This window comes from Hyposmocoma kahamanoa, unplaced genomic scaffold (genome assembly GCF_003589595.1).
Source record: "Hyposmocoma kahamanoa isolate Upper Pololo Valley unplaced genomic scaffold, ASM358959v1 84, whole genome shotgun sequence".
Classification (NCBI taxonomy): domain Eukaryota; kingdom Metazoa; phylum Arthropoda; class Insecta; order Lepidoptera; family Cosmopterigidae; genus Hyposmocoma; species Hyposmocoma kahamanoa.
The window spans coordinates 190855-210595 of record NW_020654229.1 but is presented as its reverse complement, the minus strand read 5'-3'; the positions used below and the strand labels follow the sequence as shown (position 1 = coordinate 210595).

At 39.2% G+C, this 19741-nt stretch overlaps 1 protein-coding gene across 1 annotated transcript in view; it reads right to left on the bottom strand.

The window, feature by feature from the left end:
- Nucleotides 1–200: 200 nt before the first annotated feature.
- The window catches only part of LOC113234369, a 96098-nt gene continuing 76557 nt past the window's right edge, over nt 201–19741 (bottom strand). Inside the window, exon 4 of the mRNA XM_026469678.1 lies at nt 201–236. Within this exon, the coding sequence (XP_026325463.1) occupies nt 201–236 (36 nt within the window). The remainder of the gene's footprint in view (nt 237–19741) is intronic.

Below are 19741 nucleotides of genomic sequence, written 5' to 3'. Positions count from 1 at the left end.
AAACAGACCTCAAAAGTCATTCCTCCCCTAGTTTGCCACCCTTAGAGGTGGTATATTTTCTTCAAATTTAAATGGGACCAATACTGGGGTACCCTCTTTCAAATAAAAAAAAAGAATCATCAAAATCGGTTCACAAATATCCGGAGTTATCCCGTAAAAAAAAATACAGTCGAATTGAGAACCTCCTCCTTTTATTGAAGTCAGGCCTTGAGTTTTTCGGAATTCTTGTCCGAAACCTGCACATCGAAGAAGGTTCACAATCTTTGAAAAACGTGTCAAGTTCCTACGGCCTAAACGTTCGTCTGAGAGGCGATCCGTCCCCAAGCGAGACGTATAAATGGGTTGACATGGATGATGATATCGAGTTCTTAGATTGTTGCGATTGCCATACGTTGGAATGAAATTATTTTTTCGGATTTAAATCGTGATCTATCCGTGATGGGTGCGATCCCAATCAAGGTCTGTCAAAGTCACTGAGTCCGATTCGTATCGTTCCGAATCCAAGACTGCACACATCTCGAAAACTCGGACCCACTTCGGATGTCGCTTGTGTACTAAGTCCGATTTCAATCACACTCAATCACACACAAAAATGACACTTCGGACACCTGACATTTCCGACCGACATTTCTCGAATTCGGAACTGACACGAATCGGACGTAGTGCCCAAGCGCTCTAAGTGTGGCAAATTAGGGGATGAATCCGGTTTATTGGATTTCACTCAGTTTCCGTTAACCGATGTCAATAAAACTGGCAAATAGATGTAATTCCACAAACATTTCAGGTCGCTTTTATATAAATATAAGTTATAAATTATGAAGGGTTTGTACTGATTTACGTTCAACATTACTGCTTTTCGCACGTGTGTCCCGTGTTGCGATGGCAATGGAACCCTTGTGAGTTGTGCCCACATCCGCAAAAGTTTCTGAAGTATTAGAACCATTTTTAACCGCCTGCGCAAAATGATGACAGTAATAAGTTTGAAGCCTTTGTTCGTGTCTGTGGCATCGTAGCTCCTATATATAAGATATGTACTGATCTTAAAGCGGTTATTTATTTAAAGTCTATTTTAATCGGGTTGATTTTTGGCTTTGCCTGATGAACATCTGTTCCACTATTTAAAATCAACTCTTTTCTCAGTTAGTGCATCCCTGCACTCCCAGTCATAAAATGCATATTTATTCTGCTACATACGACTGGCTACCCTGGATTCAATTGACAACCGTGCCAAGAGGCTTATATGTGACTCGGAATTAGTGGAGGCGAACACCACCATAAAATGCCTGTGTCGATATTTTACTGGATGTATTACGGAGAGTGTGCGATGCAATTACATGATTTAATTTCGCCTTCCCTTTTCCATCACTGGGAGACTAGGCGTAGGCTTGAGTTGCACCCTATGTTGTGAATATTCCAAACCCGAACCGAATAAACAGTGGCGCATACATTAGATATAGAACCGTTCACTTTCACGGTGTTTGTCCTGCAAAAAACGCACACACATACAACCGCACAACGAATACTGCAAAAAACGTCCAGTGCAACGGCGTGTGAACGAGGGGTAATGCTTCCACATTTATATGGCGAACGGCTATGGAGTAGAATTCTCAGCCTGCAGACTTGTTCCCAGAATGTTATAACTTGGACCTTTTCAAGGCGAGAATGAATAATGCCTTATTCAGGTGTGCGTGCTCCATCGTCGACTTCGTCGTCAATTTCCATCAGGTGAGATGGAGGACAATAGCGCACTTAATTTTATATAAAAAAAAATGTTTTACTCCCAAATGTTCGATCGACTTGATATTTGTTATACTATGGAAATCCGATGACATTACGATAATACAATAAGGACCTGACGTTGCAACCGGGACAATCTGTATCTATCCAACTCGTCCACCACCACTAGTGTTTGACCTCGTTTAATTGGTCTCGAAGAGTTGTTAGCTTAGGGATGGTAAGGTTACTGAGTTTTTGGAGTAAACTGTGTTGTATCGGGAATGTTTCATAAAATTTGTGGTGGGCCAGCTGTTTTCTGTTGCTGCTGGCAGCAAGAAATGTATCTGAAGCCGAAAAGACGGTTCTTTTGCAGACGATTTGAAGTATTGCAGCATATTGGTACAATTAGCCTATAATAAAGATAGGTTCCATATTCCGTAAGGATAACGTATATAAACTAACCGCCCGTGTCGGTACCAGGCTAGTATAGGCATGCTGGAGTATCGATCGCCCTCCGAGGTCAAGTTCGCAGTTCCCAGAGCGGCAGCGGGATTTCGACGCGACATCTATCTTTGAGCTCTATTGGTAACGTTATAACAGCTGACAATGTATTGCGATTAAAACTATATCGGATCAAAATCATCAGCCGCGATTAAATGATTAAAAACTTATTTAATCACGGTTGATCATGGCAACAGTAAAGAACCAGAAAAGTTGGTTTATTTGAAAAAACAAATATACGCGATGTAAATCCGAAAAATTTGTTTCATTTTCAATAGCAATCGCGAAAACCTAAGATCTTGAGTTGGCAATATAATTTTGAAGCGTCACCATATTTAGAGAAATAACTTTCATAGAATTAACAAGGTCATTTCAGGGGGTAAATGTAATTTGTCTGATTTTCAAAGGTAAGACTAATACCATCTCGTCTTCGACCGATTACAAGTCCCATTGGCGCAGGTACCCTCTAAGGATAGGCAGGCCATAATTCACGACACCACCACCAAATGTCAAAGTAGAGTCATGGTACCAATGATAGACATTTCAAGGGAAGTGTGTCTTTAATTTTTTAACTGACTTTAAAAAAGGAGGAGTATTGTGATGATTCTTTTTTGTTGGAAAGAGGTCCGTATTGGTCCCTTTTAAATTTGAACAAAATATTCCACCTCTAAGAGGGGCAAACTAAAGGATGAATGACTTTTGAGGTTGATTTTTTTAATAAAAAGTTATAATTATGAAATACTTTTTTTTTTTTACCGGCTTTCAAAAAAGGAGGTGGTTCTCAATTCGACTTTACGTTTTTTTTGTATGTATGTTACGCGATAACTTCAGTATTTGTGAACCGATTTTCATGATTCTTTTTTTGTTAGAAAGAGGATACCTCCACAGTGGTCCCATTTAATTTTGAAGAAAATCATACACCTCTAAGGGTGGCTGTTCACGCATGAAGATTAATTTTTATAAATAGCGCTTAAATTTTATTATAAAAGCAATTATTTTAATGGTTCATTTTTAAGCATATCAATAGCAATTAGTTTACTTGACAATATAACCCTCAAGGTTATACCGTAGTAAGTTTCATAAAAAAAAGTTATAATAATTATAACAAAAAAAAACCTAACATAGACTTTCTCCAAATCTCCAGTAATGAACACCAAAAATCCACTAATTAAGTAACCAGTAATTGACATTTTACCAATAAGACACGTGTTACTATGATAGAAAATTAATCTTAATAGAAATTAATTTAAAAAAAGATGTCCAACAGTGGTGTTTAAGTGGTATGGTTTCTTGTTTCTTTTTTTCAAGTGGAATAGGCACTTGACGTGACGAATCTGCGGGTCTACTATACCTAGTTCTCCCTCTGACATACGTCCGGAACAATGACTGTCAAGTAAGTAAGTAATACCCGACGAAATTGAGAGACACGTGACGTTTCCTTTCAATTTCGTCCAGTATTACTTATTTCACAGAAATTGTTTCGGATGTCGGCCGGAGAACGAGCGTACAGGGCCAGAGGCGTTTTCTTACGAGCGTTTATTGTGAAAAGCCGTACGGCGTTTCATCCCCTACATGTCCTAAATAGGGTTTTCTAATGGCTTAAACGGATAGGGTAGCTGGAAAGACGTCGCTTCGAGAGGCCATACTGTGTATGATATTTCACTTGTTTACGCTAGAAAAAATGCTTCACCATTGGTTGTGAGCTTCCATCTTGGAAGGCAATATTGGAAGAGGATGGCCATGAAATACGTTTTCAAACGAAATCGAGAATGTTTTAAAAAACTGGACTGTGTAGTAGGAGAATAAGAGAACTTCTATGAAAAGATTGATTAATGCATATCAAGTGAAGTTTTTTTTCAACTTACACGTAGCCCCGCACTAGTGAAACAAACACATGAGCGAAATACTCCTACGAAACTCCTACGAAATATCCTTCAAAGCGTTGTAGTGAAAAGTCAAATTTATGGAATACGCTTTTTCATATCGTGGCCAAGCTTCTTTTACTCTAAGCCAGCCGCGCGCCTAGCGAAAATTAATCTTCTTATCTTATTCTTATTATTATATTTTAATGGTAATCATGTCTTAGAATTTCAAATCAATGTCTTAGAATTGATATTGCGGCGCCCTTAAGGGTACATGTTTGACATTTTACCAAATCCTATAAGAGCTAAATATAATTAAATTTAATAAAATAAAATAATTATCGTATCGGTGGCACACACTATTGTGGCACAGAACTCAGACACGCCGACCGCATCACTAGCAGAGATGGGCCATCGTTTGAGGTTTACAGTACTCGTGCGTATGTTACGCAGACTGCGATATAATTTGTGGACCATTTTCGATGATTCCATTTTTGTTGCAAAGGGTGTACTCCAGTTGTGCTCCCATTCATATTTGAAGAAAATATTCCACCCCCAAGGGAGGCAAATTCATGGTAGAATCAGGTCTATTGGATTTCACCCACTTTTCGTTAACCAGTTTCAATAAAACTTGGCACATAGATGTAATTCCAATTAAAATAATATGTTATAGTGACAAACGCCGACATGATTTTTTTAAATACCTACTAATTAACGGCGCGACAAAGAGAGGCACTGCCACTGCGCCACTCAGGGTGTCCTGAGACACAAGTTGACAAGCCCCATGTGGCTGTCATTTCACCAGCACCTATAAGGTAGAAATAGGTAAGGTGGAAATAGGTAAGTGGCAGACATGAGAGGATTCCCATCTGCGTTTCAGTTATCGTTGATGAGACCGCGGTGACAAACACAGCGAATGCAGATAAACGAACTTTTGAGGTTGGTTTTTTAAAAGTTACAATTATTACATGTCCACTTTTAAACAACCTGTGCTTTCACAGACAAATGAGTTATGGATTATTAATTATATTCCTGTTCTCGAAGCCACCACCTGCCCATAAAATAAACAACACATCGCCTGTGTACACCGCACCTGCCAGACTGAATTCTGTCAGTCTAAAATAACTAAACCAGTATTGAAGCGCACACAAGATAAAATAAAGGCAATGAGACGTATACTGTTTGTGTCTATAGGTAGATCCGTTAAACGTTTGCGAAACATCTGCTCTGAGATCAGTGGAAGGCCAAGGTCAGAGGGGTAGGGGCAGTGGTGCAATTGAGGAGATAGCGGACTCCATTTTATCATTGGTACTTAAGTATTTCAAAACAAACCATTGTTCTTTCCTGTTCCTCTCGAGGGAATATGCGTTTTGAACGAGTTGTAAGCCTCAGAACTTTAAGTGTAATCTGCGTACTGGTGAAACTCGTACTTTTTGACCGATTTCAAAAAAGAAGGAGGTTCATTTGTGAACCGATTTCCACGGTTCTTTTTTTGTTGGAAAGGGGGTATTAACCCTATTTAAATTTGAAGAGTATTATCTACCTGAGAGAGTGGAAAATTAGGGGATGAATCTGGTTTATTGGATTTCACCCACTTTCCGTTAACCGATTTCAATAAGAGTTGACGAAAAGAATAATTAAATAAATAAAATGCTAAATAAATATTAGACAACATCACGTAGGTACTTTGTGTCGATCCCGAAGTAGGTAACTAAACTAAAGCACATGTGTTATGCAAAATCGGAAACCACGACAGTACCACAAACACCCAGGCCCGAGATAATATGGAAAACGTTAGTTCAAAGATGGCAACACAATGAAAACAAATAATTATTATTTAAGTCCAATTGGATAAGTTTCCCCAAAAATAACTACTTTAATTTCTTTATTATTGGCAATATCAAATTGCCAGTTGCCGACCCGACTGAGATGGAATACACTGGGTGTCTTGAATGGTATCACGGATCCCGAGAAATATTGTATAACGACGTAGGCGTATAACAAACACACCAATGTCTATAAATAGCATGATCAATACTATTACAGAGTTGAGAAGTAAATTTTTCCCAAACGTTCTGGTTAATAAAAGTATCTTTCCCCGTGTAGCGAGAACGCTGTCGCTTATGCATAACCCCCCCAACCCCTAGTTTTGCGGCGACGGGCGGCGGGTGGCGGCGGGTGGCGTGCCGCGGCTCGCGATGTTTCGAACCCCACTATACTCCCTGAGGCGACGGGAATGCGGGACGCGGGGAGCGACGGGGGGGAAATAAACTCATTCATGGATTAAATAGAATTACTGGGTGATGTCACTGCAAGTTCCAAATGTGGAAGTTGCTGATTAATTTTAAATAACGCAACTCCGTAGGCTTTAAGATTCACTTGAGACGATACCAGTTCAAAAAAACCGTTAACTGTTCCAAATAACAGTCCCGACACTTGGTATTTAAAAAAAAAACAAAAAAATTAGCGAAAAATACTAATTGACATGATTTTGCAACCACTCTAATCGACGCGCCTAAGGTTAGAAACACATTTAATGGAAATTAGGACCAGCGTAGGGCGGCGGACAGGAAGGTACAGAACATTAAATTTATTAATATATTATAGTCATCACCAACACATGTATACGTCCCACTTCTGGGAACGGGTCCTCTTTTGAAGCTAGGGAAAATTGATGAAATCCTATAAACTGGATTCATCCCCTAATTTGCCACCATTACGAGTGGAATATTTTCTTGAAATCTGAATGGGACGACTACTGAAGTACCCCCCTTCCAACAAAAACAGAAACATGGAAATCGGTTCACAAATGTCGGAGTAATCGTGTAACATGCACAAAGTTAAAGTTGCCTGCATCGATACTAATAATCGATGGTTGCCTGCTTATCGGTATTCTACATCGAGTCTACGATGGAATTGCGCGATTTGACGCCCTCCCCTTTTCATCATAGGTGGATTAGATGTGGGCTGGGGTTCCTCCTTTATGTTGTGGATATTCCCCGGATTCGCACCAAGCGTTTCGCTGCCACATTTGTATGGCGAGCGGCTAGGAAGTGGAATTCCCTGCCTGCGGACTTGTTCGCCGTACGTTATAACTTGGACCTTTTCAAGGCGAGAGTGAATAGGCATTATTTAGGTGTGCATGCTACATCGTCGACCTCATCGTTACTTTCCACCAGGTGAGATGGAGCTCAAATGCGTACTTATTTTTATATAAAAAAAAACCTACAGTTCAACTAACTGCGAAATCTTTTTTTTTCGAGGTTGGCTAAATACAGTTTAATTTTGAATTTGTAACAGTCGCGGAATCCTAAGAACTCGATATGTGTCATTTATTATTGAGGATGCCATATGGGCGTTTTTATGGGCACTTATAACAACTGAAGAATTCGCGTCCAGCTTGCGTACAATCTAATTCATCTCTATCCTAATTCCGAGGGTTACAAGGGACCGATTCATGTCAATTTTCAATCCATCCTAAATCCGAAACATTCGAAATAGTCCCTTCAACTACCTCTGGCAGAGACAAATGTTAGGACAGTAATTTTTTTGCGGATATCACGGGATCGCTCTCTGTTGTGCCATTTTTCGATATTTGATATTGGTAAAGAATTTTCTTCTATGTTTGTTCGATTCTTTTATTAATAATAATAGAGTACTTTTAGAAAAAAAGCAGCAGCACAGCTCCTTGTGAAAGAATGAAAGAGTTGTCCAGCCAAGAGTCCAGCTTATCTATTTCTGCCGCCAAGAAGTAATGTGACATTGTTGCGTTTTGATTTTGAAGGAAAAGCGTGCTGGTGAAACAACATGCAGACGGGACTTGTCAGCTTACATATCAAGGTGACGTGCGCAGTTTGCAATTTAAACCTCTGAATGGCTTTATAACTGCTATTAAGACACGCATGATGCCAATGAAGCTTAATTTTTTGAAGCTTTTAATTTGGTCGAGTGTTACCTACTTATTTGCAGTTAATTGTTTCGGACGGATGTCGAACGGAGAACGAGGGTAGTCCCCCCTGATCTGTAGGTCGGTGAGGCAACAGATGCTGGTTCGAGTCCAGTCGGAGCGAAGGTTTTCTTTGTGTTGGTTCATCTTTGTGTCAATAATAATTGGAAAAGGAAGCTGGCAAATGATTACTCGAAATTGTTTCTATATTTAGTTCTTTATTAGCCACACGCCACGTTGGTCCAATACTGGTTGAGGAATATTGGACCAACTTTTGACAAGGAATGTGAACAATCTTCCTCAAGTAAGTTTATTCAGGATTACTGTTATATTATATACTCGATGTAGCGAAAGGTGCTATTACATTCACAAATGTGTACCAACTCCTCAGGCTTTTGAACCACCGTATCTCGATTGACAAAGCAATCGTTCCCCCACGCCGTCGTTAATGCAACAGTGTGTGATATACTAGTCTAGACGGTATAAAACTTCGCTGAGTCAGGTCTGGCAAATCGCCATTTGTATCAACGTGGCCCGCACCTCGCCGGGCATCTGGCGCTGTACTCTCGTTCATCATCCGAAACAATTAAGCTTCATACTTGACATGCTGTTTTGATTTCGCTGCCGGCCTTTCTCAGGTCGTCCGTCCATCTTGTCCTACATTACGTTTTCCTTGACGTGGTCGCCATTCCAGAACAAATCTACTCCATCGGCGATCAACCCTCCTGCAGACATATATACTGATTTTGTGAGCTATGTTGGTCACTTTAGTTCTCTGACGTATGACCTCGTTAGGGATTCGGTCCATCAGAGAAAGCCTCAAGCATGTGTATGTCGTCTGTTGTTAACGTCCACGTCTCGGCTGCGTAGGACGTAACTGGTAGAACGATTGATTTGGTCGAATACTACTTATTTGGCAGTCATAATTTCGGACGGACGTCAGACGTAGAACGAGAGCAGACTCCCTGTTTGTCATTGTAAATCGAGTGACCGGACGAATAAGTCGTGCGCCCGAGTGGATATATGATTTAAAAAGCGCAGAGACTTCTGAGAGCCTGTAATTTCACAAGCACCCTTACCCTTCAACACCGAATCACAGTAATGTTTTACATAACTGCTTGGCGGCAGAAATAGATAAGGTGGCAGTACGTCTCTGGACGAACTCTTTAACAAGGAGAGCTCTACTGCTCCTATATATGTCTAATATGTCGTAGACAGAAAGAATCAACCCGCTATGTTTCATCATTTTTTATGACATTCGTAGACTGTCGAATGGCAAATTTTATTGACAATAACCAGACATAGACGTTTTGATGTCACGAACAAAATATTTCTATTGTTTCCTCGTCGACATAAATGTTAGTATAACTTGTGTTTACTCAACAATATTGAACAAGGATAAATGGAATTCGTCTTTACGTGACAAATAATTGTAAAAAGGTACATGTAGATCGATAACGAAATATTTATATTAAAAAAAAATTTATAAAAAAAAATAATTTTTGTTGAACGTCACGATGCTTTGTTACTGTGATATTCAGTTATTTTTGTGAAAGTGGTCTACTAGTTGGTTATAATTATTAATAACAAATATCGATAGGTAGCTGTAAAGGTACCTCTCTGAGTGTAGAAACAAATTTCTACGGCAAAAAACGTCGTTAATAATTGTAATTTTTTCATTTTTCAAAACTGACCTCAAAAGTTTGCTAAAGCTTTTTTTCGATTTCCATGGGATCAGATTCTGACTTCTTGGTGACAATGGGACTGTTACGGACTCCTTTGTACGTTTTATACTTCTTTCTGGTGATTTGTTGATTACATGTATTGTGTCAAGTGAAAAGTCGACTTTTATTTGCGGAAAATATTTTTTATTTATGACACCCGAAACGAACCCAGAACAGCATCGTTAGCATCACGGACCACCTCGAGAGTATACCCTTGAAAACAAAAAAGAATATTCAAAACCGGTCCATAATTGATGAAGAAATCGATATGTACATTGACATGACTATAAAATTTGAGAATTTTTCTCGATTTCAATGGATTGAGATTCTGAGTTCCCGACATTGGGACCACCTTGGGACGACAATGGGACGACCACCTTTCAAACAAAAAAGAATTTTCAAAATCGGTCTACAATTGACGAAAAAATCGGAAAACATACATACAGCCGAACGAATAATAATAATAATAGTAATAATAACGCACACACTCAACATAGCCCCGTACTAGGGAAACCCTGTGTCGCGGGTGCCATGGACTACACATAGACAACCACAAATTACACCCAAATTCACGAGAGAAATAAATGTAGGCCATACACATATTTCTCCTGGCCTGGGAATCGAACCCAGGACCTCTGCATGGCAGTCCGGCATGGTAACCGTTCGGCCACTGAGGCAGTCAAAAAAAAAACCTCGTCCTTTTTATGAAGTCGGTTAAAAACCAAAAACAAAGATCTGCAACAATACGTAGAAAAATTCGTAAGATCCGCTGGATCGTTTCATGGCTTAGTTGGTATAGCGTCTGTCCTGGTTTGTTAGAAGACATCGATTCGAATCCGGCAGGATTGAAGGAATTTTTTCTACGATCTTTGTTATTAATAATTATACATTTCTTCTCTATCATATACTAGCTGGTGTCCGCGACTTCGTCGGCGTAGAATAACTATTTCGAGCATCCTACTGAATTATACTAAATTTTATAGTTTTATTAGTTGTCCATACAAACTTGCGTCCCCTAGTTCACCTCCTTTAAGGTATATTTTAATGACAAAAGTAGCCTATTTTTAAATTCCTTCGATCCGGCCGGATTCGAACCGACGTCTTCTACCGTACCGTGCCATTCGAACTAAGCCACGGAACGAACCAGCGGACCTCACGAATTTTTCTATGTGCCCGGATCTTATCTTTGTATTTGGTTTTTCACGACTTTTTAGCCGTAGCGCCATCTATGAGAAATCTATGATATTCCGCCGCCCAGTTAGATCCCTTTACAGCTACCAGCCCCGGCTAGAGATGTCGCCATTCATTGTATTTAATTTTTTATTGAATTGATATACAATTATTTTTATGTGAAATTTACTCCACTAGTTTGTTATAATTATTAATACAAAGATCTACTTGTAGTTGATATTAAAGAGGAGGAGAACAACTTACAGGCTATCAATCAGCGTCATCTAGAAATAAGAGGGCATTATGACCTTTATCAGTGTTACGATCTGTACTACGGATATTAGCAGTCCTCTCGAGTTATTGGTGCATGGTGTTACCAATTGAATGTAGCTAACAGTTTCTACAAATTGAAATCCGACCTAGAGCCATCTGCAAGAGATCAAAGCTGATCCTCGCGCTCTTGATCGCGTCGTCGAATGACGCAGTCGTAATCGCGGAGCAATCTCAGTTTTTATTCCAAGCTAATTAAAACTTGAGATAGGTCTTAAACCCAACTACATTTCAGAGATTGAACAATTTAATTAGGTAAAACTCTCTACCTGGGACTGCAGATTGCATTTCTTGTAATCACTGCTCATTCCAGTCCCGATGATACCAAGTTCTAGTAACAGTGAGCTCCTTGTGAAAGGGTTTGTCCAAGGAAGTACTGCTACCTTACCTATTTCTGCCGCCAAGCAGTAATGTCAGCAGTAATGTCAGCATTACTGTGTGACGGTGTGACCTCCGTACACCGTCATCTCACCTCTTTGTGTTAGGCGATCCTCACTCCTCTTGTACCTTATCATTTTTTTTATTTTACTTGTATTTAAATTTTAAATTTGAATTGTTCCATCTTCCTTCACTTTCTCATTTTGTTTTCGTACCACGGTCACTCCCAGCTCGACCGCCACAACAGTCAGAGCTATTAATAAGCTAATCATGTGTAATAATTTATAAGTCTACACCCTTCATGTATCTATTTCTGTAATTCAGTTTCTCGGCCCATTTAGGGGTAAGTACCTTAATAATAAAGTGTAGGGAGTGTTTTATACTGTTATACCTGTTTTTTTACATTTACCTTTATATTGTTACAGCATTTCTCTAAACTTTACTTCTTTAATAAATTTTGTGGACCGGAAGTTTCCCATTTCATTGCCGTGAACCTGTTCACGGCTAGTTAGGGTTACAACCCTTTCAACTGTGTTCCGATTTTGAACGGTAAGGTGGTGAAATTACAAGCACACGGGATTTTTCAACTTATGTCTCAGGTTGACGGGTGCAGAAGTAGTGTTCCTCAGATCTTTGCGATTTAAAGCTCTGAGTGGCACTGCAACTGTTATGGACAGGCGTGTCATTTACCATCAGGGGCACGACTTGCGTCTTTCAGGTCTTAGTGATTTAAAGCTCTGATAGCATTGCAACTGTGATGGATCGATGTCGCTTACTAAGGGTGCACGACTTGCACGTCCCGTCAGTTGATGTCATAAAAAATCACGACAGCGGATATGGTGAGACCCAAATATAGCTAGACAGCGACAAAGAATCGCAGTATGTTAATATGGCGACGAACTGTATTTGGGGACATTCCGCGTAACGACGACGGCATGGCTATCATCACTGATCTTTTTACACAAAGGCTGTATGTGCGTCAGACAATAACTTTGAGGAAAAAACTAAGGTAATACAAAACATTGACTTTTCGAAACTGAAATATAATTTTATTTTTTCGGTAAGCAAATTCCACTTGATTAAACTCTACCGCTCATTTGTAAGGCATGTTCCCCTGAGCAAGAAACTCTAGAGGTTGTCCCTTTGTAAATAAACATTTGTACACATTTATCATTTTCAAAACAGATCGAGACAACCTGCAAGAGCTAAATAGATCACTAATATGTTAGGTTTGAAACCTCGTCAATGGCAAATTTTGAATATCAACCGGAATCTTATTATGAAGCGTATACATTGCCCCAAATGGCTTAGGTTGACTCTGAATAACAGAAAATGTGTTGAATCAATGACTTTGAAAAAGAAAACAGTAAAATTGAGGATGTACAGTGATTAGTATGCGGCGTGAAAACACGATTCGTAAAAAATCAAAATAGAAAAAAAACACAAACTTACCTCGAAATTTTACAAGAAAACCTCTGTACTCAATAAGTACTCTTTACATATACCAATGATTTTTTTTAATATCATATAATACATTTTTGAAGTGGTTTTAATTTCGTTGGTAAAATAATAACTTCTGAAATAAAGGGCGCGAAGCAAAATGAACCGTATTAGTGCGGGGTACGGGAAAAATTTGGATTCAAGCTGAGGTAGTATCAACACTTAATCGAATTTGTTACTTTGCGAAGATGACTACTATATAAAATACGTACTAATTTTATTAACCGACTTTAAAAAAAGAGGAGGTTCTCAATTCGACTGTATGTTTTTTTTTTGTATGTGTGTTACGCGATAACTCTGGTAGTTGTAAACCGATTTTCATGATTCTTTTTTTGTTGGAAAGAGGGTACCTCCATAGTGGTCCCATTTCATTTTGAAGAAAATCAGCCACCGTTAGAGGTGGCTGATTGAATTGATCTATAAATTATGGGATCACTATGAAGGTACCCTCTTTCCAAAAAAAAAGAATCATGAAAATCGGTTCACAAATACTGGAGTTATCGCGTAACATACATACAAAAAAAAACAGTCGAATTGAGAACCTCCTCCTTTTTTTGAAGTCGGTTAAAAAACTTCTTAACATAATACAAATCGCATTTTCATTAATGCACTACGAGGCCAATGTGAGAATGTTAATTGTTTTTGTAAATAATAAATAAGATGCTGGAATGAGTGCGTTTCACAGTCAACTAGGTGAATAGCTTCTAAGAGTGTTGAGAAAAATGGTTCTTATTTACTGGGCATTGAGCATTTCATGCAATTGTGTCATTAACACAAGTCTACATAAAGTTCCACGCATTGATCGTTTGGATAATTTTATTGTGCATAAGGTCACGCCAAGTATGAGGAGGTCACGTTCACCGTGGAGGGATTTGTTTACCAAGTGACGGATGTGTCACTTGTGCGCCTGCGCTTGGCGTGTGGCTTTGTAATTAGTAAACAACTAAATATGTATTAGGTACCTGCCAACCGCAATTCTATATAGTCAACAATCCGTGGGGAGGTCGCAGTCTCTACGAGACCTAATTTGGGTACCTACTCGAGACACGAAATCCGTAGTACCTAACGAACGTTTTCGTACTATGGATGACCTTGAGGTTTCGATCGGGGCTACAATTGGGAATGGATGACAACACGATACGACACTTTAGGACGGATCCATCTTTTTAACCGACTTCAAAAAAGGAGGAGGTTCTCAATTCGACAGCGTTTTTTTTGCACGCATGTTACGCTAAAACTCGGCATTTGTGAACCGATTGTAACGATTCTTTATTTGTTAGAAAAAGGGTACCTCGGTATTGGTCCCATTTAAATATGAAGAAAATATTCCACCTCTAAGGGTGGCAAACTAGGGGATGAATTCGGTTTCGCGCACTTTCCGGTAACCGATTTCAATAAAACTTGGCAAAAAGATGTAATTCCACGAACTATGGGATTGGTTTTATTAGTTCTCTGTTCCGAGATTATCGGACGGACTTCGAGAGTAGGTCATAACGATTGTAATTACGGATTTCGTGCTTCGAGAGTAGGGCCCCTGTGACGCAGCGTCTACTTCGTAGAATAACTCCTTCGCAAAACGTCAACTTCGCATTAAGTCCCTGTTGTGCCCGCAGATCTAATAGTGTATACATACAATAGTACGTACCCACACGCCAAAAGAAACAAACCGAAAAGCCTTAAGTGAATGTAAGAGCGTAAAGAATAGGGTTTTCAGTTTCGCCGTATTTCCGCGTCCCGGGAAAAAGAATCGAGAATCGGTCTGACCTCTTAAATCCCGGAAAAAGACCCAGACTTTAGAGACTATTTGAAAAAGTAGGTTTCCATTACGAGTTCTTGGCCTTTCGATATTACCACACATTCGAAATTATATTACTTTTTTCTACTCCCAAACTTTCTGTTAATTGTAATTTCCTAAACCACATCACAAAAGTGGTCTTTTTTAGTTCTGAACCAACATTCTATTGTCTGTGGTACTCTCTACTAAACTGAACAATTTGATTATAGTTCTGTACACATAACTATAATTAGTTTCAAAAAAAGAACGTCCTATTTTTGCTAATTAAAATATCGCTACTCAAATGCTATACTGCCTCCTAGTTGGTTAAAACTACTGCTCATGCACTGTACTGACTTCCCTGAGAAGGACGAGCAAGAAACTCTAGGGATTGCCCTTTTCAAATAACCTTCAATGCTATGGAATACATATTGGATCAATTATGTGTGGTATCTAGAGCTATGTCGTCTTTCAATTTTTCTCGGGATGAAAGCCCTAGTAAGAACAACATACGACGAAATAATGTTTGTCCTCTCGAGGACCCTTTAAGAGCCTCAAGTCTTGCTCCATTCGCAACCCGCCTGGTTTAACTTAGGCCTAACAAAGGGCCCCGAGGGATCAACGAAGTTGCCATGCGCTTACGTTATTGGTAAGTTTGTTAGAGTTTTAGAGTGACTTTTGTTAAGTTTTCGAGGTTGAAGTTGCTCGGGGATATTTGTGTGACATAAATTTGTTTTGGAAATGGGTTGTAATCACAGAACAATAAATACAGTAGAAATGCTTAGTTTGTGTGGCACGTGTGCCAACAGTACGTAGAGTTATGTGGAACTCTACGTACCAACTACCTGCTGCTGCTACATAACTACTGGGTTCGACTAATTGAGCCGTAGAAGAAATTTCATTTCCAAGAGCTCGATTCATTGCAAATCGATTTTATTCAACACCTGTAATAAAATCTAGGTTACAACAGACATCGCACTGTTCAGTACGGCGATGACGTCACCGGCCAAGGCCTGTGCTGGAACAGCGTTATTGCTTTTAGCTATTACCGTCCTAAGTATAGCGTCATGGCCTTTGGAACCAGCTTCGATTTATTCTCGAGGGATTCGAATTGGTGAACACAGGCCCGACAACTAATCCGTGGCATGACATTAGATATGCAAACCATATTTGTGTCGCAAAACCAAGCGATTCGTTCTGTGTACCGTTTAGGTTCCCGGGTTTCTCTCTGAGGTTTAAGGAGACTGGTATCACGATTGTGGCATCGCAGAACGTTTACTCAAATATTTTGTATGCCCGTAAAAATATATGTAATTCCGTTAAGAAAATAACAAATCCATAATATTAACCTTAGAAGTAAGTCCAAACTCATGGTACCACGATTTCGTTTAACCAAGGTAAACGACTCTTTTATGGGGAACTGTATACGTTTTTACAATAAGATTCAGGAGCATATATTAAGATTATCATTTCCTAAGTTTAAAACTTATATTAAAAGTATTTTAATTGAAAAGTTATATAACAAAAATTGAAGAGTATTTGTTAGATAAAGGTGGATGGAAAGACAACATGAGTCTTGATTCCACACAATTATGATTCAAAGTGTATCCCATAGCATTTAAATTTATTTGAAAAGAGCAATCCCCTTAGTTTCTTGCTCGTTCTTCTTAGGGAGGTCAGCGTAGTGAACGAGCAGTAGCTATAAAAATGACGTTTTCAAGTGTAAAATTTTACCTATGGAATAAATGATTATTTGACTATGACGTAATTGCAATATTGACATACATTATGGTATGGTGTGGCGGGTTGTTGTCCGCAACTCGAAATCTAGACACCTATTATGCGTATGAGTGGGTCCAGGATTCTACTCGTGCCACCCGAGCTTCTCCAGAAGTCTCTACGCCTTCCTGGGTCTGCTAAAGACTTCGGGGAGCGACTTCGGCACTCCAAGGTATGTCGTCCTGCAGTTAGCCACGCCGGCGCATTGTAGCAGGATGTGTTCATCTTGACATACAAGTATCCAGCTCCACTGCTGCATATGATACTGTATGTCAAATGTATCATATGTAGCAGTAGTGAAAGAGCTCGTCCAGGGAAGTACTGCTACCTTACCTATTTCTGCCGCCAAGCAGTAATGCCAGCATTACTGTATTCCGGTTTTGAAAGGTAAGGGTGCTGATGAAATCACAGGCACGTGGGACTTGTCAACTTATGTCTCAGGGTGACAGACGGGACCTTTACAATTTAAAGTTCTGAGTGGCACTGCAACTGTTATAGGTAGGCGTGTCAATTGCCACCAGATGCACGACTTGTTCGCCCCGTCACATTTGGATAATCTTCTCAAAGTAGAGGGTGTAGGCGACAGTGCGCCACGTTAGCTTGATGCTCGTTGGGGACATGTATTCCAGGGGTAGTGAACCTTCCACGACATCCAGGTTTCATCATCATACAACGCATCGACGCGACAAAACTTATATCACAGGTTAATCGAGGGCATAACGCGATACGCCAAACACACAAATGATGCAACAAATGCTATGAGAATTACTTCACTGAGTCATCTGCGGGCTTATCATATTTGTTCTCGTCGAGCGACAAGACTCGTGCGGTCTTTGCGAAGCGCTTGGATTATTAAAATTCGTCTTATTCGCTTCAAAAAAGTTTATGTATGTATCTTTGACGCTAATTTCTACGTTACGTTTAGTAGCAATATCGGTGAAAGTGAATATCGTCAATAGAAGAAGGTTCACAACCTTTGGAAAAGGTGTGAAGTCCTCAGCCCGCATTGGGTCAGCGGTGGACCACGACCTAAACCATAGTTTCCCAATGGTCAAAGTATTATTAATAATAATCTCAGTGCAGAGTACGAAAACAAACCAACCTCAAAAGTACGTGGAATTACATCTGTTTGCCAAGTTTTATGAAATCGGTTACCGGAAAGTGCGCAAACCCGGATTCATCCCCTAGTTCGCCACTAAAATATAATGAAAATCGGTTCTCACTTCTCAAAGTATGTCGAGAGAGAAAAACGTCTTGAGTTGGGAATAGCAAAATCAACCATTAAAATAATTGCTGCTTATAATAAAATTTAGGAGCTATTTACAAAAATGAATCTTCCTGCGTGAAAAGCCACTCTTAGAGGTGGATGATTTTCTTCAAAATTAAATGGGATCACTATAGAGATAATCTCTTTCCAATAAAAAAATAATCATGAAAATCGGTTCACAAATACCGGAGTTATCGCGTAATATACACACAAAAAAAACACAGTCGAATTTAGAACCTCCTCCTTTTTTTGAAGTCGGTGAAAAAAGAAATAAGAAGGAGTGTCAAAAGTTGTCAGATTTGTGTCTTGTTGTTGGCCGTACAAGTTAAAGAAGATAATTAGAAAACTCGGTTTATTTATTGTCTACAATCCCACATATAATTTTTTTCCTAGTAATTTTTTGTGTTAAGTTAATAATAATAATAATAAATCATTTATTTGGACATCTATGGCCCACTTGTTAGTAATACAAAAAGATAAGAGAACATTTAAACTTAAAGCTATTGTTAGTAGGTACAATTTACGGGACAATATATTGACAAACACAAGAAACACGTTTAAATAACTTACCGCTCGAGGCGGCGATAACCTCATGATCTCACCAGAACCTGGATAAAATGTTGAAGCATCGGCGCATCAAGCTTAGCCGCAAACATTTTCAGAATGCTGTTAGGACTAGAACGCAGCCTCGAGAGTAGTGACGTCTTTTCGTTTCGCATCACAGCAAAAAAGTCATCTACTCCCGCTAGAGCAAACATCGAGGATGCGCTACAATGCCGTGGTAGTCCCATCAGCATTCTGAAACCGTTATTATATTGAACACGCAAAATAATAAAAATATACATATATATATATATATACACATAAAATAATCTCAGTACAGAGTACTAAAAAAAACGACCTCAAAAGTACGTGGAATTACGTCTATTTGCTGAGTTTTATTGAAATATCCTTAAATTCGCCACAATACAGGACTTGACACTGGAGGTAATAAAATCGGTTCTCACTACTCAAAGTATATGGAGAGAAAAACGCCTTGAATTGGAGAAATAGCAAAATCAACCATTAAAATAATTGCTCCTTAGTAAAATTTAGACGCTATTTATACAGCCACCCTTAGAGGTGGACGATTTTCTTCAAATTGAAATGGGACCACTATGGAAATACCCCCTTTCCAACAAAAAAAAAAGAATCGTGAAAATCGGTTCACAAATGGAGTTATCGCATAACATACATAAAAAAACACACAGTCGAATTGAGAACCTCCTCCTTTTTTGAAGTCGGTTAAAAAATATGTGTTTTCAATTATTTTACTGTGGCGGTGGGCGTTGAAATTTGTTTTATCTTGCCTAAGTGCGTGGACCAAAAAGTTTGGGAACTTATGACCTCTCTCCGTAGAGTGGTTACTTCCCACGGCGACTTTGAGCAGCGGTGCAAACGCGTGTTCGTGAAACGCGCGACTGCGTCGTGTTTGCATCGCTTACAGACGACTTATCATAATAGGTTGATGGCGGTAATGAAATACGAGTATAACCCACTGTTAAGAGCGGGTTTCAAATAACGACAGGGTTTAGACGTGGCCCATCGCTGGAAGGATTTAGCGTAGTTTCTCCGCCGAATACAATTCGAAGAAAATAACTGCACGGTACCACTAATCTGTCTAAACTAGAGATGTGTGCCGCTGCCGCTGATTTAATGCATTACGTACTATATTTCAAAACAATTAAAATTAATTACATAACATATATACATACTGTTTAAACTAGATTTAAACTAAGAGCGTTTATATTAATG